The sequence below is a fragment of the Amblyomma americanum genome, chromosome 6 (assembly GCF_052857255.1).
Source record: "Amblyomma americanum isolate KBUSLIRL-KWMA chromosome 6, ASM5285725v1, whole genome shotgun sequence".
Lineage (NCBI taxonomy): Eukaryota > Metazoa > Arthropoda > Arachnida > Ixodida > Ixodidae > Amblyomma > Amblyomma americanum.
This window is the reverse complement of record NC_135502.1, coordinates 4,627,646-4,650,860: the sequence shown is the minus strand read 5'-3', so window position 1 is coordinate 4,650,860 and position 23,215 is coordinate 4,627,646. Positions and strand designations below refer to the sequence as shown.

General features: G+C 49.1%; 1 protein-coding gene across 5 annotated transcripts in view; it reads right to left on the bottom strand.

Annotated features, from left to right (window-relative positions):
• Window positions 1–4,728: 4,728 nt before the first annotated feature.
• LOC144136213 (uncharacterized) overlaps window positions 4,729–23,215 on the bottom strand; it is a 114,065-nt gene continuing 95,578 nt past the window's right edge. For 4 of the 5 annotated variants that reach the window (XM_077668330.1, XM_077668332.1, XM_077668334.1 and 1 more), the window contains exons 2-7: window positions 15,678–15,878; window positions 13,826–14,092; window positions 11,697–11,840; window positions 9,724–11,316; window positions 9,146–9,271; window positions 4,729–7,801 (exon numbers count right to left, since the gene is read on the bottom strand). In XM_077668330.1, coding sequence (XP_077524456.1) covers window positions 7,584–7,801; window positions 9,146–9,271; window positions 9,724–11,316; window positions 11,697–11,840; window positions 13,826–14,092; window positions 15,678–15,878 — 2,549 coding nt within the window. In that variant the 3' untranslated portion in view covers window positions 4,729–7,583. Of the gene's footprint in view, window positions 7,802–9,145; window positions 9,272–9,723; window positions 11,317–11,696; window positions 11,841–13,825; window positions 14,093–15,677; window positions 15,879–19,516; window positions 19,673–23,215 lie in introns of those variants that run through there. The other variant, XM_077668331.1, reaches the window with a different exon arrangement.

Here is a 23,215-nt window from a genome sequence, read left to right as displayed (position 1 = left end):
TTATTAAGTTCAAGCAGTAATTGCGCTCTTGCAGCCTTTCTCCCGAAAGCCGCCGCCGCGTCGTCGATAGCTGCTGTGCCCGAATCAGGCGTGGTTGGCATTTCAATTAAGTAAATTTAAAGAGCGCGGTATCGTCGCTGCAGTTGCGCTTTGCCTCATGTTTGAGAAAGAACATCACAGGAACGCGAAATTTTCTCATTAAGCTGCTGCAATAACCGTCTGAACAATTTTAACATGTTCTACAATTGAATTATCAGGCGCACATATCGCTGCTGAGTCTCGACTATAGTGAACTATAGTCTGGACAGAATCGAAATTTTGATGATTGTCACGTGGGTTCAAATTTTTCCGAAACTGCTCAACGGAAATATTATTTTTTATGTTCGAAATGAGCCAAATCCACCTAAGCGCACACCGAGAAAGACGTGAAAGTTCGTGATCCGCACAAACCGCAGCAGTATCCTAGCTGTTATGTTATATGGTTTACATTTAGTAAGAGGAACTCTACACCGTGATTGAATGAAAAATTATGCAAGTAATTTAGTAAGTATAACCACTAAACGTTCGACTTGACTTTTTTTCGATGTGAAACAACTGATGCCCAAGTTTTATTCACAAAACTTTTTCAGAGTTCTTTTCAAGCTCTGTTTATGAAAATAGAGCTTAAAATGATTTTGCTGTGAATACAGGCGAAAAACAATTCGAGGATATATTGTGTGCTTTCAGGGGCACCGCAGCGCTCTAACACAAGCATGTAAATGCGAATGGCAGGTTTTTGTCAAGCATTGCAGTTACAACACTCTTTTCTAGCGCCCACACTTCGGCAGCTGAAAACTAAGCTAGCTAGGATGCATGAGATAGAGGTATTCTATACTTCAGTGTAGCATTCTGAATTCATGACTGGTAATGAAGTGTTAAACGCGTGGAGTACAAAAAACGACAGGACAACTGCAAGTATTGTCGTTTCTTGCCTGTCTCTGCTATTTTGCTTGTAATAACGAATTCAGAAAGCTACCGCCAACTAGCCCCACTAAACGCTTTAATCTTCGCTGCAGTAGAGGCGCATCATTGGTTCATAGGCGACGGGGTTAATTATCTTTATCGTCATCTTCTGGGTTCGGATCTTCCGGCGATCTCTTCATATCCTTCGCAATCGATGAGAAAGTAGCGCTGGGGAAGGAATAATTGAAACCACGCCCTAAACAGTCCCAGCTATGAGACTCAAGCTGACAAAGAAGGCTCTCGCGAGCGGATTTGGGTCATTTTGATCCGTACATCAGCAGGATCTGCGTCGTTTTTTATAAGACATACATTGGCGCGCAGTTTTTCTAGGCGCTACTAAGCACCTTTCATTCTCTCAGCTATTGCAAAAGTAAGATCTATGGACGAGCTTTCCATTACAGCAAAATTTGATTTATTTCGGTTTCTAAATTGCGCTCATTTCGAAAAAAAATTGCTATTTTCAACTACGTCGTTTTTTACACGACGGCAGTTCACCCCTGTCGCGTCGCCGATGAGATGCTGCTTTTGCAAAGCCACACAGTGCACCACACCGCCGTTTACCAGTTCGAAAGCTGAAGGATAAGATAAAAAATGATCTATGGTGTACTCCACCAAAAGGCTGTCTAAATTATTTCCTAAACCTCTCCGGAACAGGCCTTTCTTTAATCGCTCCAGTTGGGGTTCAGTTCTGTATACAACGGCGGGAGACGCATTTGTTCGGTTAATATCCAGGCAAAAACATGGCTTCTGTTGCAGTTTTCGTTTCAGGTCCGGTTTGACGCTTTGCGACTGAGCTGTCTTGTCATCCGCCTTCTGCCTTGTTAATGTGCCCTGGCCTTGGAGGAACCCCGCCCTTCATTTGCGCGTGACACTTGTGCTGCGCATACAGAGCATCCGTAACCTTCGCCCATACCCTTGTGAACCTTCTAGAATGGGTGCTAGTCGTGAGCGCGGGCTATATGGGCGCCCCCGTCATCACCACACTTCATAATCGGCATTAGGAGTAGCCCGTCAGGCGTATGGGAAGGTGAACACCTCCAGACATTGAAGACATGTATTTCTTATATTTTCGAACAAATTCACTGTCCGTGGTGGCTCAGTGGTCAGGGCGCTCGGCTGCTGAGGCCGACAACAGCGTTTCGGTGGAGTAGAAATGCACGGACGCCCGTGTACTGTGCGATATCAGCGGACGTTAAAGAACACCAGGAGGTATGAATTTATCCGGAGCCATCCACTATGGCGTTCTTCATAGCCAATGCGTCGCTTTCAAACGCCTGTTACATGAAAACTTTTTACAAGGAGTTCAATGCCGTGAGAAGAAGCTAGCGCTGAAGCTGGGGAAGAAAGAGAAGAACGACGTCCGGAGGCCTGCAGTCCCGGCTTGAGTAGCGGCATCCAGCTCACCTCTGTTCCAAGCACCGGCAATAGACCCCAAGCAATACATTACCGTCCAGATTCCTTGTTTCTTAGGTCCAAACCTGTTCGCTTTGTTAATAATGCTATAGCATTTAAGTTGTCGTCATGCATTTTCCAGTTTCTTCGTAACGAAATCACCTGATTTCAATCAATCGGGGTCACGTGACCCTGATGGCATCATCATGGTTACGTGACCAAATTGCCCAATCAGAAAGCGCCGCAAAACTTGAAATCCTCTGATTGGTCAAGTGGGAGATGATGTCATCGTGGTCACGTGACCCCAAAGAAACCAGTCAGCTCTCCACCGTTGCACCGCTGCACCAGTAGTGGCATGAAGACTTCCTGCGATATATGAATGCGGTCGAGATGGTCGTGACGTCATCATCATTACGTTATCATCAGTGGAGCAATCATACGGCACCGCCAAATTTGAAAATCTGAGGACCTCCCAAAGTTTGCAAGTTGGACAAACCCCAAACATTTCAAAGCACCCGAAAATTTTCATGTAGACCCAACCCAGAAATGGCCTAAGGTGAATTAGCGGGGACTAGTGAGTACGATTAGTATAATCCCATATGCTAGTCCAATGGAAGGTACTCTAACATTGCAGAAGGTGATGCCTCATGCATCCTTACAGGGGCAATGGAACCGGTTCCAGCCAGACTTTTGTAGGAAAAATCGCAAGAACATTAGACCCTTATTGCAGACACCATAGCAGCAACTTAAATACTATCGCATATTCTTCTTTAAGAGCGTGGTTAAGAAGGCCTTCAAGTTATCTGTTCGCCTCCTAAGCCTAAAGTGTCTTCGGTATACGAACCGAAGAAAACTGCAGATGGAAATGTTACATTTTCATCACCGGAATGTACCATTGGAGGTTCTCATATCATGCGTTCAGAGACTAGTGCCTGTGTGGGCTAGCTTTAAAACTAAATACGCAAGAAACGCTGAAGAAAGCGTCGAAATGACTTCGCGCTGGAAAAGACAAGACGTCTGCTTTCCTCCTGCTGTGCAGACTATCTCTGTTGTTGGTCCCCTTTGCGGGAAAAGCTGGTATCAACTAGCGTGCCCACGTAAGCATCTGGAACGAGATTCACAAAACTTATCGAGTGTTAATTATCTGCCTGACCGGCTGTCGACTTCCTTTAATGATGTCATGAACGGCCAGCGCTGGCGCGCTTCCTTGTCACTTTGCGATCTTTCGATCAGTGGATCAATCGAGTTTTGCGATTCTCGCTTCTGTGCGTCATTTCGACCTCGACGACGCTCGTCAGCACGTTCACGGCGAAGCTCGCTCTTAAAACTGGAATGATCCACAAAATTTCCTTGTAATGAGGCCGTCACGCCTTTGTTACTCGTTCGGTTGCAATAACATTAAATCGACGCCGAAAAACAGTGAATTCTGGCTTTGGGCTGCAGAACATGCATAACAAAACACTGTCAGACGATTCGGCCGCACTCCGGAGCTCTTATCTGTTTACTGCACGGTGAAGAAGAGAAATTTCATGGCGACGCTAGTGGAACGCCGAGAACTGCTCTCCATGATTTAATAGCCGGTCGCGCTTGTTGCGGTAACAATTTCCAGCTTGAGCACGCCGGAACCTCACATGCAGTTAGCTTAGCCAGCCCGAACATCTGAGGCCAAAGAGAAGGCTTCTGTTAGAATGAGAACGATTTAAATCTATCCATTAAGGTTTTAAAATTGTCTCGCACGACGTCGTCACTGCGTTGACAGTTCGCGGAGTACATATGGCTTCAGTGAAGGCGCCTTCCTTGTGAAACATGAACTCTTATGAAACGTGATGAGCGTGTCCTGGAGGCTCACAACCCTCAGGCTCACAATCCGTAAGACCGACGCTAGTGTCTTTTCGAACACAGCAGCCCAATTGCAGTAAAGCACATCTCTGTTCCGGCTACGAAACGCGAGTAGTAAAAAAAGCCACCCGATTTCTAGAGGCATCCGGCACGTTAGTGCGGTGAGCTGAGCTGCGTTGAGAACCAGGAAAAAAGCGTGCTACAGATAAGCGTGCTACAGAGGCCGAGTACAGGACGACGTTTATACACAGGAACGATTTGCTGACGCTGGTTAGTGCCTTGGACAGCGTTGCATCAGCACGGGCTGGCAATGAGTCCTTCATACGTGCCAACGCCTTTTTAAATGTTCAGGACAGGAGAGAGGGACACACTACGAGATAGAAAAGAGGATGCTAAAGAGTTCGCGCTGCGCCGGCACACCGCCGCATCGTCTCTCGCGGGTAGCTCTGCAATGCGGTGATGCTCGGCGCCTTTCCAAACACGTTCACGCACATCTAGTAGGGCGTAAACAAATAACAGCTTTATTCTGTCTCATGGGCTGTGGAGAAAAAGAACGTCGGCGTTCTCTCTGTTCTGCCACAGTGTGTGTATGTTCTCAAAGGCTCTAGCGGCAAATGCGCAACCCAATGAATCTCTCAAGGCCATCATCTCGTCTGCGTGCAGTTAAACGCAAGCAGCACTGATTGCACCGCACAGTAGCGTGAGTCTGTGTGTAGGCATCGCAAAAGGACCGCTTCGCGCTTGTATATGCTGTCTCTACAAAAGCTCAAGCATATGCGGTCTCCTCTACGGTTCGTCCCGACAAGGAGGTCCGTCGGGTCCGCTCTTCGAGAAGAGTCGACCCCCGAGGTACTCCAGACACCCCTGTCAGCCACCAAGAGTATCACAAAGAACACCCTGCATGGTGCTAAGCTGTCCCAGTGTGAACATAATTTGCGACGTGTCTCACTCCTTGAACAATTTCAGGCGGTCATCGGCACTCTGCAGGGGTGTTACCGTGCTCGTTTTCGGCATTCGGGACTGTGGTTCTAGAATGACCCGTGGTTGGCGCTGCGTCGGACTTTCAAGTCTGTATATCTCAAATGTTGAGCGCAAACGAACGTCCGAAGGAAAGCCAGCGGTTTGTTGCGCTTCCTCCAGAGTAGCTGGTTTGATAGCTCGATAAAAGCAATCGGTTAATTCATCGACGGGTGAACGTACCAGTGAGTCAGTACGTCAAGGAAATTGGTTACATAGCATTACGAGGTTCGATTATTGCTGAACATCGCTGTAGAAAGCTGATATTTGTCTTACCATTCATATTCTAATTGTCTGAAAGTGGCATTCTCTGCGTCGCAGTATCATCCCAGCAGCATATTCGAGGCACGCTGCAAGACCTACTGACTTGCTCAAGTGTCTCGCGCGCGCACGTGTGAGTGTGTGCGGGGGAAGGAGGGGGGGGGGGTGCGCTTACAGAACAGAAATCAGACACCCCATCAGTGCGGCAGGATTGCCCCACACAACACATCACACGCGGAAGACCTCATTACTATTAGACGACTAATGCCCTAGCAGCGCGAACCACCAGCCATTCGTATGACACAGATTTTCGAACCCGCTGAGGACGAATAGACTAAGCTATGCAAGCAGAGCAGAAAAGGAATTAGGCTCGCGGCAGAGATTTACAGCCGAAGCTCTTTTGTTTTCTCTCACGGTTGCCGCTCATCCTGGAATGTCTCTTCGAGGATCCATTACATTCGTCAGAAACAGAGCTGCAGTTCTCAGCGCGTGTCGTTAACTGTCCACCTGGATGAAGATGGTGCTGAAAAATGGGAGACACCGGTGGCACCGAATGCGAAAGAAGAAACACGGAGGACACGTTGTGGAAGATGAAAGCAGTCACAACACTATGGCAACTTTGGCTACACGTACGTTTACGGCGACGAGAGAAGACCGCAGGCGTCGTTTTCGGACAAACACGTTGCAGTTGTTGCTCTAGAGTGTAGCGATTAGCTGTCGGACCAGGAAGCGTATATCACAGATATGTAATGACTACAATCATGAGTGTGTTTGCGTACATGCGCTGACACGTCTAACACGCACGCCTTTCACTTATTCTTTGATATTAAGCAAAGGAGTCATTGCTGTAAGTTTCATTGTGCACTCTGGAATGCATTATTAATTGACGACAAATTCGGGCCCGAGGAGGCCAGTTTTGTTTCGCATCAGATGTGTGTCGGGGGTCGAACGCAGAAGACAACAAAAAGATTTCCGAAGAAAACAAACAAACAAAAGGAAACAAGTACAACGGCGCACCACTGTTTCGTCACTGCGCGCACACACGGCACGCTGCGCTGAGTCCCGCAGCGTCTTCGTGAAAGTCCCATCTTTCGCGCGGAAAACGCGCACAGTCTGCAACGCGATGACGCCGTGTGTGACGCCTACGAGAGACGCGGGCTATGCACCCGTCTTTGAAGACAGACGCCCGGCGCCTCACGTTGAAGAAGTCTCTTGTCTTTCTTCCATTCTATTCTGTCGTTTTTTCTTCCTAACTGGTCCGCACGACTGAAGCTCGTAGAAGGTTCGACCGCGCGAACCTTAGTTTGTCACTGTCGAAAGACATAGCCTGGTGTCGGCTCAGTGAAACACAACTACAGGGTCGAACACTGCTGAAGACAGCACGGCGCTCGGTGCCCAGAGACGGGCAAATACTTGAGAGGCCCGACCTCTTTGCGGCGTCCGCCTTATCGGGGCATGGCACCTCGACACACGTGCGCTCGCACTTCACGGAACAGCAAAGAAGGGCGCACGCACTTCCAAGGACAAATATAACCCCTGCTCTTCAATCACGCACTGAAAACTCCTTTCGGGGCCAAGCTAGACACCCCTGGCCGCCCAAACGTATCCGAGCTCACCGCCACCGCACCCTCAATTGGCGAACCGGCAGTACAGGGTGAACGAGTGGCGGCACATTAAAAGGCGCAAAGAATGGGTAAAGGTGGGGTGCTTTGGTTCGGTTGGCTTGTTCACAGAGCCGCGGAGGCGTAGTAGGTGTCAAGGTGAAGAGCAGAGTTGAAAACGTGAGGTCGGCACCACTGCAGGACGTCGCTGAAGACGCCTTCCAGCACACGGAGAGAACATGAAGGAAGCAAGGAAAAAGAAAACGGGGGGTCTGGACACTGGCTGCGAAGCAGGTTGCACTCAGAGCCAAAAGCAGTCCTGTGGGCAGAAGACGTGTGTCTCAGTTTCTTTTCTTTTTCAACCCACTCGTCGCTGATGCTCCCCGGTTGTTCCGGTCCTTTTCCGCCGAGGTGTCGGAAGACGAGCCAACCAAAGAGAAACGCGTGAACGCGGTCAGGGGTACTCCGCGTTTAGACGATGCTCTCGACGTTTTCCTCATCCTCCTCGGGCACGTCACTCTCCTCCGGGATCTCTTCCAGCGGCGAGGCGATGTCCGGCATCGGCTCCGGCTTGACGGCCGTGTTGCGCACGCACGGGATGAAGAAGGACATGGAGCCGGACACAATGAGCATGGTGCCGGAGACGAAGAAAGGAACGTCGTAGGAGCCCGTCATGTCGAACAGCGTACCTGCACCGCAAGGGAGGGAAGCGCGCGTTCGGTTATTGCGGTCACTGACCGCACACTGAGTCCATGCGCGCTGTCATATACGCGTTTAGGAATTTGAAGTTACCAGTGCATACATAACTGCACCCATTGTCTCTTCTCATACCACTCTGCCCCCGGCGCAAGTTACGGCACCCATTCCAACACTGCGCTATCCCTTTGGTAAACTTCCTCTGTATCTTATGAATGTGAACAATTTTCAGAACGTCTCGTTTGTAAATAAACACAATGTCCTTAATTAAAAGGAATTCCGCACGCCATTCTTTGGGTTAAAAGTGCGCAGCAACAGGCAAACGTTTCCGCTAGCTTAAAAAAAAAAGCACTTAATAGCATCCATGCTGGCGGAAAAGAGGAAACTATTTTCTTGAAACGCGTCAGTAGTGCCCGGAGCATATCAACGAAATAAGTGAAGCACTTTCGTGAAACCAATGACTTAAGAATCAGAGAGATTTAGAGACAACAAAACGATTAGAAAAAATGCTCAACAAAATGCATCCTGCCTAGCTAGCAATGCGGAAGAAGCTACTGCCGAAAATCAGCATTTTGAGACCATTCCTTCTCGAAGGAGAATCATAAGACTTTCGTTTAACTGAGCAGTGTATTCAAGTGACATTTCATTACGCCAAGTCCCCGCACCACTCTTGTGGGACACCATTAAAAGACGACACTGAAGTGAGATGACTGCTTTGTCTCATAATAACGGATCTGCCAAATCAACAGGTGTGCTGATGCCTACTGTCAAAAGAGCGGTTGTAGAAGTAAAATACGGAAGCTAAAATGGTCAAAATATTTCAGAATGTTTGATATGTACATGTCCAACATTCTGGGGCAAACATTTTGAAAATTGTAAAATTGTAAGACACTGTTATGGAAATAATAAACGTAATGATCTATTCTTCTAATATGTAGCAAACTCTTCCTTTTAAAGTGTTTCCATCGAGCGCATCGAACAGCTAAGAGTGCCGTAGAAAACAAATGGTGAACGCCTTTGACGATAGCAAGAACTTTAATAAAAAAAAAATACAGGATTGCCGTCAGGTGAACTGCAAATATATTGTTTGTTATAGTGCAATCTTACACTATATGAAAAAATTGCGCTCATAAACTCTTTCCCGTTCAAAAATGCTGTTCAGAATTGTTGGGTATGTACATCTGTGAGACCGCGACCTAGCTTCATTGCAGAAAAGCTTTGACCGTGATTAAGATCACGGACCTTGAAACGTTATCTAGAGATGCTTGTTTCAGTTTGTCTTGCTCATTTAATTTGCAGCAGTGGTCACTGAGTCTACCGGCCGAATAAATCCTTACCCGCAAGAGGAGGCCCAACCATGCAAGCCGCTCCTCTGCACAGGCTGAGTAATCCAAACGAGTTAGTCAGATTGTCGAGACCAAAGAGCTCCACAAGGATGATTGATGTCAGCAAAATATAAGCAGCTGAAAAAGAAAAAAAAAGAATCAGCATTTTTTATTCATGGTCAGCACTTCCATTGAAAGGCTACCTGAAGTAGGAGTAACCCAATTCATTACCCAAATGATGCATTCCCCTCTGACGCGCATGCCATTTTAAATTATTGCTCGCTGCTATACCGAAGGCAGTTAATTAGCGGTTTTTGACAAGACTTTGCATAAGCTCTATGTGCTAACCAGCCCACTCAAGACATAACCTCATGTGCCATTTCTTGTAAACAATGTCAACATTACTAAAACTGTGCCAATTAAATGTGAACTGCAAGCATGGTGCAAACTGGCATGCTCAGGTGAATAATACACGGACTTAAATTCCGTCCGTGAAATTTACAGTGCAGTACATGTGGAAAAGTGCATGCCAGGAAAACTAGCGCAAACCATGCTGACGTCATTGTGATACATGCGATGCTACTACTTACCAACAATTAATCCAAAGATCATACACGTTGCCACGGCAGCCGCGTAGGAGTAGCAGAAGGGCATGATGAACACAGTGAGGCCGCTCAAGCAGAGCGAGAGGTTGTTGAGTAAGAGACAGTTGATCTGCGGCATGTCAGAGAGCCAGCCAAATATGAGACGTCCGATCATGTTCGTGATGCCAATGAGCGAGAGGAGGAAGGCCGCCTTGTCCTTGTCGATGCCCTTGAGCACGGCGGAGTCGGCGATGTACATGAACGGTATGCAGAAGCCCATCATGCCAACGATGTTGGAGACACAGACAAGCACGAAGGCTGGGTTTTTGAGCAACTCCATGTCTAACATGTCGGCAAGGGTGTCGGTCATGGAGGCCGGCAGTCGCAGGCAAGGAGGGCACAATGCCCCGGGCTTGCCGTCCGGAAGATCCACGCCGCTGGCTGCGGGAACCGTGTCTGCCGCCGGGATGGTCAGAACACTGGCAACGTAAGAACGGACATCGCCCTGCGACAGACGGTACTCGGGGAGGTTGACCACGCTCCCGCTGTAGAAGATGTCCTTGCGGTACATCGGCCGGGCAATGTCCTTCTTCTTGGCTTTTTGAATCTGGCGCGGCCCGCCAGCCACGGTCTCCTGCGACACGCGTTTCCACACTTCACCAGAGGTCGCGAGCCGGCCGTGCGGCCGACTCGCCGTGTACACGTAGCCGCTCGAAGACATGCGTGGAGACGAGCTGTTCCTCCTCATTTCGGTTCCCATGGTGATGTTGGAGAGGCACAGCTTGGTGGCGCTCCTGGAAGACATTATGCCCTTGCGTTTGACGATCTCCTGAATCGCCGACATGGCCGGCGCCGCCGCTGTGGGGCCACCGTTCGCGACGTGCCCGTTGGGCGCTGTCTGGCTGTCCGGTTCGGAGGGTATCATCTGCGTTGTCTCCGTGGCGGTCTTTTCGTCGTCGACAGTGGCCTGCGTCACTGCGTCCTTTTCGGGTTCGGCCGGCGCAGCAGCAGCGGGAGCTGTCTCCTGCTGAGGGGACTTTTTCTTGGCGTCGTTCTCCTTTCCAGAGTCCCCGGAATCGTCGTTCTGGTCTTCCTTGGAGCCCATGCGGGACGGCCTGGCCTCCTGGATCGGGGACAGCGTGATGACCGGAGTGTCCATGGGCGACTTTCCCCACTGGTCGAGGTACAGGGTCGAGTGGACGCCCGGCTCGGTGTTGAGCAACAGCTTCTGCCTCTTCTCGATGGTGCCGTCTGCGTGCTGCACCAAGAAGAACTGGCTGTTGCAGAGCGAGTCTTGCCGCTGCCGCTCCTTCTCCTCCCAGATCCGCTGCAAGAGCGGCTTCGTCTGCGGGTTGTCCGAGGCGAGGAGGGGTCGCATGAGGGCGCCAAACACGGCACAGTTGAGCGACAGGCCGGCCAGGATCATGAGCGCCCCTTTCCAGCTGAAGACGGTGAGCAGGTACTGGCAGAAAGGGGCGAACACGAACGCGCCCATGCCGGAGCCGCAGACGGCGATACCCGTAGCCAGTGCACGCTTCTTGGAGAAATACTGGTTCACGCTTACGATGGCTGGAAGGTAGATGAGACCGAAGCCAAGACCTGCACAACACAGCAACTAAAGTTCCTGATTTCGCATCAAATTGTACTGACGCGCACACGAGGCGAACTCCATTGTTTAGAGTCGCTGCGCTGTCAGAAAAGTTAACGACACGCGATTCGCAAGTGTCTAAGTACAGCTCCTTATGGGTAATACGGGTACGCCATCAATTAGCGGCCATGAGCCATGCGGACACATGCCCTGTTGGTCGTATTCATAACCATCCGAACTGAACGCCTTGTCCTGTTCACTTGCGGAACTAAAAAAAAATCTTTTTCTGCCCAGACGCTTTAAAAAATCAGATAGTTCTCGCCCGTTCTTCAAACATAAAGTTTAAAGCATAACTAATTCGGCGAAGCGTAGATTGACATGGTTCTCTTACCGGCCATGACTCCAAATGTGACCATTAGACTTCCGACGTCTTGCACGATGGTGCTGAGCAAGAAGGCAATGCATGCAACCACGCTGCCGCCGATGCAGACCGCCCGGCAGCCATATCGATTTGTCAAGGCGCTCACCAAGGGTCCTAAAATGAGAAGCGAATTATAAGCACGGGTATCGCGGCAACACTAGACACGTTTGCGACGAAGCAGCCATATGGAAAAGTGCAGCTGCAAAACATGGTTTCTCTCATTTCACACTACAGTGAAGCACTTTTTATTTATGATCTACAGCTTCACTGTCAGCGGAGCGTTCGATTACATAATTTCACCAACGGAAAGACAATGCATAAACTTGCGCAAAAAAAAATCACATAATGTCGACTAATTCAGCCTAGCTGGCGTAACTGCAGAAATGTCCACTGCATGCGTTTTTTACGCGCCACTTCCAATTCCTAAGGCTCTTCAAAACTTAAAACGACTTGACAGCATATTTGCCAAACGCTACAATTCTGCATCCTTCACTTACGGTCGTTAACATAATGGTTCGACGAAAGTTCGTCTGGTCAGGCATTGTATTAAAGAAAAAGGAATATGGTCACTGACCATGTCATGAAATTCAAAGACGTTTCGGAACCTCCGAAACGTCTTTGAATTTCATGGCATGGTCAGTGACCACATTCCTTTTTCTTTATTACGTACGTTCAGCAACACTGACCATCAGTCGTGAATAGAGCTAAACAGATTTTTATTTCTTTACGATTACACAGTCAGAACGGTACGGGCTAAAGCGGACTTATAATTTAGTATTCTGTAATATCTCTAAAAGAGTTAGTTACATGTCATGAAATCTAGGTCATTGACGTCCACAGACAATTCGATTGTGAGACAATGATTTGGCAAGGTAATTTTGACTGATTTTCAGCGGTTACTAGTACGGTTCCTTGAACACCGCTGCGAGCTAAAGCAGTTAAGGCTGAAAGCTGGGCTAGTTGGTGTTAAATTTCAGAGGACATAGTAGCAGCACTAAAAACAGGGACGAAAGGATATAGGAAAACACTGGCGCTAGACATCAATTCACTTTATCTTCGGATATACCACGCATTCATAGGCGACGATCAGCTGCCAAAAAAATCAACGATCAAACCGCATGCGCGACGGCACCTCCCGATACGAGAACTTCAATTCCTTAGCAGAAAGACAAGCAATCGCTTTGCGCACGCACGACTGCCTTTCCACGTGTTTAAAAAAGTCTTAAAGTACCTCTCGCTCCTTCTGGTCTGTATTTACAGATATCACATGTGTGCGCTCAAAAAATGGGGTACAATATTTATCATCGTGCTCACACCGTTTGCAATGTGCCGCCAAGTGCTATATGAGGCCCTGGACACTTGGCGGCACATCGCAAACGGTGTGAGCATGATGAAAAGACCGTACCCCATTTTCTGAGCAGACATATGTGATATTTGTAAATACAGACCAGAAAGAGCGAGAGGTACTGGAAGCCTTTCTTACACACGTGGAAAGGCAGTCGTGCGTGCGCAAAGCGATTGCTTGTCTTTCTGCTAAGGAATTGAAGTTCTCGTATCGGGAGGTATCTGATCGTCGCCTACAAATGCGTGGTACTTCTGAGAATAAAGTCAGTAGATGTCTAGCGCTTGTGTTGTCTTCTTCGATCCTTTCGTTCCTGTTTATAACGCTATTACTGTGTCCTCTCAAGCTAAAGTAGGCGCATTGTACAACGAACGCCTCTGTTGCGCAATCAATTTCAAGGGTGTTTGCCAAATGATGTGAGCAGATCTGCATAACTTAGTACCTCAAATGTACAGCGCTTGTCAAAAGTTTAGAGCCCCAGTGAGCTTTGCTTCTGGGCCACTTCGTTATGCATACCCAGTGTTCCAAATCTCTTGAAAGTAAGAGGAACTGCGGTCCTCACCCAAACGAAAGTTAGGGCTTCCAAGGATGCTCCAAGAGCTCTACTACACGCTTCACATGCAATACTCCTGGGATCTAAACTTTCGAGAAAGGCTGTACCTAGGCTGTCGACACCTATTGCTGAGTGCAGTAACTATTACGCTGAAAGCCTGACGAGCTCTTGACGAAGACGGAATGAGGAGGGAGGTGTAGGCACCGGCGCTCAGGTAGCACCCCGACAGCAGTGATCCGACCCAGGCGACAGTTCCCTTGGGCGCTTTGAAGTGGTCCACAAACTCGGGGAAGAATATTCCGAAGGTGTAGGCAATGCCGTCGACCACCATGTTGCAGAGGAAGGAGGCGGCCACGATCATCCAGCCCCAGCCGCCATCCGGGGGCTCCGGGATGGCGGCGTAGAACTCCTCAGGGTCCAGGGCTCCGTCGTCCACTTCCTCGTCTGCGGCTGCCGCCATCATGGAAACCGCTGGCAAGATATACAACACCAAGTCACCAGAACCGAAACGACAGTCAAGAGTGCGTGAATGTCGGACGACTCGCGTTACATGAATTTGCCGGGTGGCGCCTTTGCTCTGTCCTGGTAACCTGTCTGATGTGCGCGGCTATCACTGTCTTATATGAGCGTGAGGAGCTGTGTCAGAAGAACGTACACCAGCCTCATGCGCTACAGCAAGGCCTGGGAATAAATTACTCTAGTGATCACTTGAGTACGACAGCTTAGATATCATATCTTTATCCCGCATTGGGTTTACTTATTTTCGCCATGTCAGTGTCCTTATAGCAATATAATTGATAAAAAATGCTGCTGAAGCAGGATGTACATTGATATTTCCTGACTTGTGTAAACCGGTTCCGAACAGAGCAGCTCAAGAGCATTCCGAGTGAAAGTGTCAGTGCATGTAGTTTTGCGCCTTGTGAGGGAGGAAGGGAGAAGAAAAAGCAGGGAAGTCAACCATGCACGGTTTTTGTTGGCTAGCGTGCATTGGAACAAGGGAAAGAGATATAGTTGGGAAGGAGGCCAAAGAAAGAGGGGAGAACCTCTCGCGCACCCCGTACGAAGCGCTCGCCATTGCCACAACCTGCCACGCATGCGCAAGGACGAAAAGGTGCACCCTCAGAGCTGACGACGCTGACGCAATCTTTTAAGGATGAGTCAGGAGACGTTACACATTTCAACTGGGGCCCACTGCACAGAAAGTTAGACAGAAAAACAGAACTAGGTTGTGCCAATGTATTTCTTTCGTAGAGTGCCTCAAGATTACCTGGAGGGAAAAGTAACGCTACGGCATTTCATCCTCTGCAGAAATGCCGGGAAACGCAAACTTCGTATTTGGCTTGGTTAGTAATCGGCTGAAACAGTAGATTCATTTATAGAGAATTAGCACAATAAACGGGACGTTCAGAAGTGAAGAGACAACAGAAGACAATGGGTAACCAGCTAGACGAACTTGATGCTCTTACGAACTTTATTTCTTTTACACCGGGCTCAACCCATTCCTGTCTAAATGAAAAACCAACCAGCCCAACCTGATGCTCTGTCGTGGATTCAGTTGTATAAATGTATGTTTGTAGGCTGGTGTAGCTGCCCACGGTCAGCTTTTTTCTACAACCCCTCCATCTGTATTTAAAGATGGGAAATAAGTTAATTCGATTTGAATGCGACTTTCTCGAAGCAAACCTCCTATAATCGATTTGCTGATTTTCACAAGCGTCTAATATCAATCATTTGCTAACGGCAAATTTTAAGTTGTCAAAAAACGCCCAGTTGCACTGAATTATTCTGCGCACAGAGGGCTGCATGAAGGCGCATCTATGTTTTAGTAGTATAAGCCACGTTATCGGTGAACAGCAGACAACGCAGGCACGAAGTTCAGATTTCTCAGCACTCCTGTGGTTGTTGAAGCGCTTTGTTTGAAACCCTCAGTGCATGGTGGCGCCTCTTTCCCCTCCTTGTAATTATGAGGAGCTCTTCGAGGTTTTCGGTCGGAAGGAGGCGCTCTTGTGTGCGCACCCCTTCGACTGCACCAGAGGAGGAGGATGGCTGTAGATACCTGATGGTGGGGCTCCAGGCGGCATTGCCGGGCCGTTGTCCGTGGGCGAAGGCAGGCCGCTGGGCGGGCCGTGCGGTGCCGCCGCCGCTGCCACCGTGGAAATGGTGGCCGCCGATCCGAGGCCAGCAACGCTGCCGGCCAGGGAGGGGCTCGACTGGAGCTGGCATAGGGTCTTCGAGTCCAGCTCCTTGGACATAGACTCTGCGCACACAGAGGGAAAGGACAGAGCACGCAGGTCAGTGCCTTCCTCACTCCTCTCCAGAAGTACGGAAAGAGATCACGCGCTGCGGATCAGTCAAAACCGAAGGGTGGTTTCACGTGAGAAAACTGGTAGAACGAAGGCTGTTATAAGTCGGTTTATGCTCTGTACGAAGCAAGATGTCATTCACAAAAATGCTCAAAGAATCGAGGACGATTACACACCTCAAGGCTCCAGGCATACTACTCCTTTCAATCGGCTTTTTAACTAGATGTTCCGAAAAATAATTGCGCGTGATGTCCATGTATAGTTAGTTCAACAGCGCAACAAAGAATAAATCAAATGCAAGATTAGAACACTGATTTGACTGATGACTAACTTGACTGGTTTGACTAATTTGGCTGACTTTTGACTAATTTGGCTGACTGAGTTGATGATTTGACTGACTGATTTGTGACTGACTTATTGATTGATTGATTGCTGACTGACTGACTGACTGACTGACTGACTGACTGACTGACTGACTGACTGACTGACTGACTGACTGACTGACTGACTGACTGACTGACTGACTGACTGACGGACGGACGGACGGACGGACGGACGGACGGACGGACGGACTGGAACTAGACATCGCAATCGTCGAATGATTAACTAGGTGTTTTTACGGGTCAAAGGCACGGAAAGCTCAGGATTAACTTCGACGCCTTTAACAGACACCAATACCCCAGTGCACGGCCGGTATGTGGCATTCAACCATTGACATGGGATGCAGTGCGTCCTGCCTTTCTGCATTCTCTCGAACAGCTCCGAGCTGTGGCCGCCATGTTGATATCCCCTAAAGTAAGCTGCACAGCAGGCGTTGCTGCTTGCCGAACATTAGCCAGTGCAGGAGAATGAATGCCGATAAGCAGAGTGCAGCGAGCAAGGCCACTGAAGCCTCTTGTCCAGCGGATGTCAGATGTTAGCAAAACGCGAGCAACGGTGATCGGTAAAGGAGAGGAGAGAAAGGCGCTATCGCTCTCGTCTTGCGTGCATTTTAAGTGTCTCGTAACGCGGCCAAAGTGGAGTTCATCCCGCTGGGACGGCGCACAAGAACAACGTACTGGCCGACGAACGCTATCGCAAGGAGAGCGCGCAGCGCTCAACAAGTGGCCGCCTTGCCGCTGCCGTTTCGGTTGCGGCAGCCCCTCAAAAGAGGCAGGGCGGCTTCCGTCGCCTGGCCAGCGTGAGGTGCCTCAGGTGACTCTGAAGAACACGTGCCGTTCGCTCCACACAGGGAGCGGGAACACGCTAGATAAGGATGTTATTCAAGAGCGTGCAATCTCGGGTGACCGCTTTACGCAGACATTTTTTCTTTTGCCTATCTGCGTGGAGTAAGGTACGCGCAGTGGTCGGCGGCGCTTCGCTCTGGTTCCCCCCCCCCCCCGCCACCCCCCGTGAATATTTACTTGTTTATTATGGGGCAAAAAAAGAACTTCGTGATTTGTCACATCAGTTGCCCAGAAAGCCTCGGAAGTTCAGGAGTTACATTCAAAATAACAATGGGCGCCGCACGTGCCCGAAATGAAATCCAGGCAGCATAGCGTGAGGTACAGAACGCGAATGTGCATTTCAAGAGGAGTGTGCGTTTTCCGAAAGTCAGGGGCGCGTTTAGCCGTACGTGAGGTGCGTCTTTCTTTTGTACGCTATGTGTCATAGAGGGAGCACGAGCTCTTAACGCGGAGAAAGCGTGTTTCACTGCGAAGCGAAAAAAAGGAGCAGAAATTTCGAGAGAAGAAGCCTGAAGCCGGGCTCGCGGTGCTTTGCTCCGAGTTGAAAGCCGGTTCAGCCATTTGTCGTGTTCACTCAAGTACAACACATACTTCACCTCGTGTGTCCATCATTCAAATGAGTTCACTTTTTAAGGCATGCTTCTCGGTTACACACGTGATAAAGTTAAATTTCTTGACTAACATCACCAGTCAAATATGAGGCCATATTCCAACCGGAATGCACAAATGTTCCTGAACTTATTTCCATGCTTAACTCAGAGCCCAGTGACAGCCCATCGCATGCACAACAGTACAAACCTAGCCAAACGGCGAAGCGCAATGCAAGGCTTTCCTCCGAAATGCTTCAGTAAAGCAAGGAAAGCATGTCCGAATTGGTTCGGGCATCAGACGTGGCGGCAGTAAGGGTTTAAAATGAGCGTATACTTCTAACCAAGGAATTCCAAGCTCGGTGCAAAAAGCGGCCCAAGGAAGGCTTGCCGAACCGCGTGCACTCCATGCTCAGCTTCCCGGCCTCATTGAGGAACACCCAATCGCTCCTGGTTTTCACTCTCACCAACGCGAGGCTGTCGTCTTACAAAAACGCAACAGCGAAAACGTGTGCAACTCTGCTTGGACCAGTGTCGCAGCCTTACTCACTGGGAGGCAACCAACAGTTACGCGTCGTTTCCTTCATCATCACCCAAGTTACTTCCACTCTAGGAAAGAACGCATCTCCCAGTAATATACCATTAGCAAGCTGGGCTATATAGTTGGTTGACACTGCTTTGGGTGATGAACAGCGCGAAAAACACTAGGACAAAGGTAGACAGCGCACAACTAGAGCTGTTGTCTGCCTCTGCTTCGCCGCCCAAAACTACAAACAGCTCCGCCTTGAGCCTGTTACACTCAGCTTACCACCTGTGACATATTTACCAGATGTCTTCCTGCCAAGTTTCTATCACCTTGGAAAGCAGCTTCTTACACCGACGGTCCATCGGTTATCCGCTGTTCACATTGGCCGCTGCGGTTCAGAGCTGTTTAAACAGCATTTGCCGAGCTCGCGTGATGCCTGTATTGACAAGAACGGGACTGGACAACCGAAGTCCGCTGCTGGTGCTTCGGCTACTCGATACCGCTGCAGTACAGAGCCACCAACGAAAGGAATTGGGGCAGAACATTATCGTTACGGCAACTGTTCATCTTCATCGAGCGAGCCCTACCAGGCAGCGAAGCAGCACACACCAGGAAATTCATCTACAGGGCTCCGAACTTACTTTATACTTCTCAAAGACTACTTGTCCGGGAACTTGTGCAAGAATTAATGAAAACAAACTGTCGCCTCTAAGCAATCGTTGACAATTCTGCGACGTCTGATTAACACGGCAACAACTGCACAAAGGCGGTAACATCTACAGAAATTCGAGCACAAGTAGCAGTGTTGTGCTACATTGCTACATCAGAAGTGCATCAAGCCCATTCAATTCTCGCGCCACTTTTTTCTTGCATCAATACGGCGACAACATTGGGTGATGCGAACCATCCAACATGCGGCTGTCCCTGCCAGCAGGCAGAATGATGGCAGTCCTAACAAAAGCTCACGCGCTCTGCACATGTCCTCTCATCACAGGCAAAATATCCCCCACAGGGAACCCAAGCAAAATTTCCAGGGCGCCAACGTTTCGAGAGCTGAGAGACGAAGGCGGCTGCACCATCGAAGGTGCTGTGGGTAAGAGCACCGCCGCGTCGAGCGCTCCACAATTTCCGTTAACAGCCGAGTTGCGGCTCGCTGTCACTCATACGCGCGACACAGCAGGCGACAAGCGAGGGTAATATCCGCGGACCTTATCAGCCGATTTAAGAACGTGACAAAGGGCAAAATAGTTCACCGAGCCTCTTCCTGGGTTCCGCCGCGTACTTCATGTCGACAGAGGTGAGCGACGCAGGCGGCGTGCAACGAAGGGGGGATCGGCAGCGGCAGCAGCACGCACCGCGCCTACCGACGCCACTGAGGAGAGGAGCGCCGCGAGGAATGCCCGCACCTTATATGCGGCACCTCTCTCCGATAAGATACTCGCGGGGCAAGCCCTGCTCGGTCTCCCGCTGCCGCGGCGCACTCGTATCCGTGCACATCGTATCCACGAAGATCCGCTCGCGAGAAGCGTTGTCTCCAGGGGTGCGAGTAGTGCATCACATGCACGAGAGTAACACATTTCGTGCTAGAATGCTTTTTTTTTTCCTCTGAAACTCCCTGACTTCTTGCACTCTATCAGCCGAGGCACGTGCAAGTTTTCCTGTATGGGCACAGGATGCCCGAGTTTGCTCAGTACGTTTGAACAGATTCCTTGTACTGGAAATATTTTCTGCATGTGAACAGATAATTAACACTCGCAATTATGTTTGAATAAGTGCTCCGCAACTATTGCAGTGTTTTCGTCAGAAAGGTGTAGCCGATAAAATGCAGCGTCCTGTGCATGTCTGTGCGTGCATGCTCTCTTACTGGTTCGGGCAAAAACGTGCGGTTTTATTGATTCGTTGTAACACGTCCCCATGCTTTTTGTTCTCTCGACGTCACTGCCAATTTTCTGCCAATATTTTTAATGCGAGAGCATTACTTGGTTTACTGTGCGAAAAACCCGCCGTCATCAGAAAGCCGTGGCAGGCACGCGTGGCAGAAACGCGGCCCGCGAATGACGTCATATTAGAAAGAAAAGTCGACTTTCGCGGTGAATGTAAACAGTTTTGGAGGCGCCTCTTTTCCTCCCTGCGGTTGCTTCAATACCGGTGGATAACAAAGCGTACTGCGCTCAAGATGGGGGCGGCTGGACTTCTCCCTCGCGTGCACTGGGTGACCGTCCCGACAGACTTTATATGGTAACATAGCATAGTGGGCGAGTTGGTATTGCATCTTATAGGAACGAGAGCAGTTTTACCTGATAGCTTATTTGGGGAAAAAGCTAAGGCAGCAGTTAACAAACACTTCAATCGAGTGCAAGTTAGCCCGAAGAAGTGCAAAAGACAGGCAGTCGCCCTGCTCCATGAGCTAAACTTAGAGGGTCTTCAAAAAGCTGTACGTAGTACAAAAGGACTTCAGCTCGAAGTGTTTTTCTCCGCCAAAAGCCACAAAGTGGATGTCCCATTCAGAGCAATAGTGAATGAACACAGAACATGGCAGTACTTGGTGTCAGGATTCCTGAAAAGGCACCTATCTTCTTTGCACATAAAGGACCCGTTCCTGGTGAAAAATTCTGTCAAGGTTGTCGAGACGTTATCGAATACGGAACTGGCCGTTGTATCCGCGTTCAGCATCGACATAGAAGATCTATATTGCTCGCTACCACATCCGACTCTCATGAAACATGCAAAGGAATGTGTCACAGGAGACAACGACGAGAGTCGTTTTGTGATGGAATGCGGAATTTCAGTAAAATCTTTTTTGGAGCTATTAAGGGTGTATCTACAGGGTACGTTGGTGGCGTGGGGAGGTCCGGCATATGCATCGGCTCGAGTGTAGCACCTGTTCTGAGCAGTATATATTTAAGCGCAGTAGACAGGGCACTGGAAAAAGAACTCAAGGATTGTACTTCAAGCATCCTTAGATATGTGGATGACTTTCCTGTGATACTAACGACGGAAGCCAGCCCTCAAGTGGTGAATGACATCATGAAAGTATTTTCAAGCACGGCGCCTGAACTAAGGTTCACTTATGAGATGCCTTCTGAAGACCGCCTGCAGTTTTTGGATTTGAACTTCAAGTTTCAAAGGAACCATGTATGTTGGCGCTACGCACCAAGAACTCAAAATCCACTTCTTGATTTTGGCTCCAATCATTCCAAGCTGGTCAAGAACGGAATCGCCATGGCGTGCCTGGGAGCGGCTATTAGGAAATCATGCCTGCATGAAGTTGGTTCAAGCTTTGACACACAATGATCTCGTTGTAGAGCGGCAGGCTTTCCGGAAAATGTACTAGTGTCTACGTGCAACAGGCTACTGCTGAAAATGAAAACAAAAAAAGGAAAAAATAGTAGCTGAAGATGGCACTGGCAGTAAGAAGAACAAAGGTGCAGTGGTCCCATATGTCCATCGGCTATCCCACAGATGGAAAAAGATAGCGGAGAATTTTGGTGGCAAGGTCCTGTTTTCCGCGCCAAATAAATTGAGCAAGGTTTCGGCGTCAGTGAAACGCAAGAAAGAAAATGGTAACGCCACAGAAGGGTGTGGAGTTCGTCACGGCACTCCAATTGTGCAGTGCAGAGTTGGAGTGGTGTACAGGATTCCTTTCTCGTGTGGCCATTTCTACGTGGGCCAGACAGGCAGGTGCCTCAATAAACGCCTGTTGGAACAGGCTAATTCTTTGGGAGGCTCTTGTTCGTCAAAGTTGGTTGCACATTGCAAATCCTGCCTGTGCACTCCTTACTCTGACAACACTGTTGTGCTGTATCGTCATAAAGAGCAACTAGTACGGGAAGTAGTAGACGCTTATCATATATCTTCACAGAAGTTGACTCGCGTGTGAGCAGCACTTCGATGTCCTTGTCTAAGCACTAGATATGGCTGTTGGGACAACGTGAGAGCCTGTAGGTGCTTACGATTCAGCAATTGTTTTCCTTTCTTTTGAGGTTAGTAAGTTTGTGATGATGACGTGAGGCTGTGACGCAGCGATTAGAGATTATTTATACGTGGTTTTCCGATTAAAACAGTCAGTTGTAACTCAGCGCGTGCTCGTGTATCTCTTTTTCCGTTCCTTCGTTTTAGTTGGGCTGTTTCGTTCCCATTGATGTGGTACATGAAAACAGTAGCGTGTCGGCTCAGCGAGATGCGCTAGGAAATACCGTGCCCACTGTAGTATTCATGTAAACGCGGCTTATGGTGTCTTCTGGGTCCGAAGTTGAATGGCTCGCGTCTACATCACCAGGCGAGGCAGCAAAGCATGGTCGGAGGCGGCAATTCAGTGCCGACGAAGTACGAGACCATCGCAACGCAGCGAAACAACGTCCACCCTGCGACGACGCGCAAGGAAGAGCAGCGGAGCGACCACGGCGACCTACAGCCGCTGCAGCGAGGCAACGTGCACGCTGGAGTCACCAAATAAACATTTTTATTTAGTGACTCTAGTGCACCCAAGCGGCGAAAACAGCGAGCAAGGCGGCAGAGCAACCAGGAGAGCGAGCGGAAAGCTGTGCGAAGTCAGGAACGACGCTCTCGCGTTCACACATCATAAGACTTGCTTAGGTGCCCCCATAATTATCTTTATTCCACACATACATTTTTCATCCCTGATTTAACAAATAGGCCTTGTGAAGCAAGCTGGCAAGAATCTTTCCCTCCAAATAAACTGATCCGTTCATTTATTCGCACGCTTACCGTGCTCATTCACACTGGAAGAATAAAAATGCGCGCGGTTAAACATAGTCACAAGAAAAAGTGGTTTAGTTTCAGCGTAGTTAAACCGAGTAGACATGCGAAAACATGTGTTCGTGCTTCCATCGGAGGGGATATTTAAGCTCCGCCTTAAGGTTATGACGCGGTAGCTTTAGTGGGTTAATGCCCATATATGCCGAATTGGTCATTCTCTACTTAACAATCAT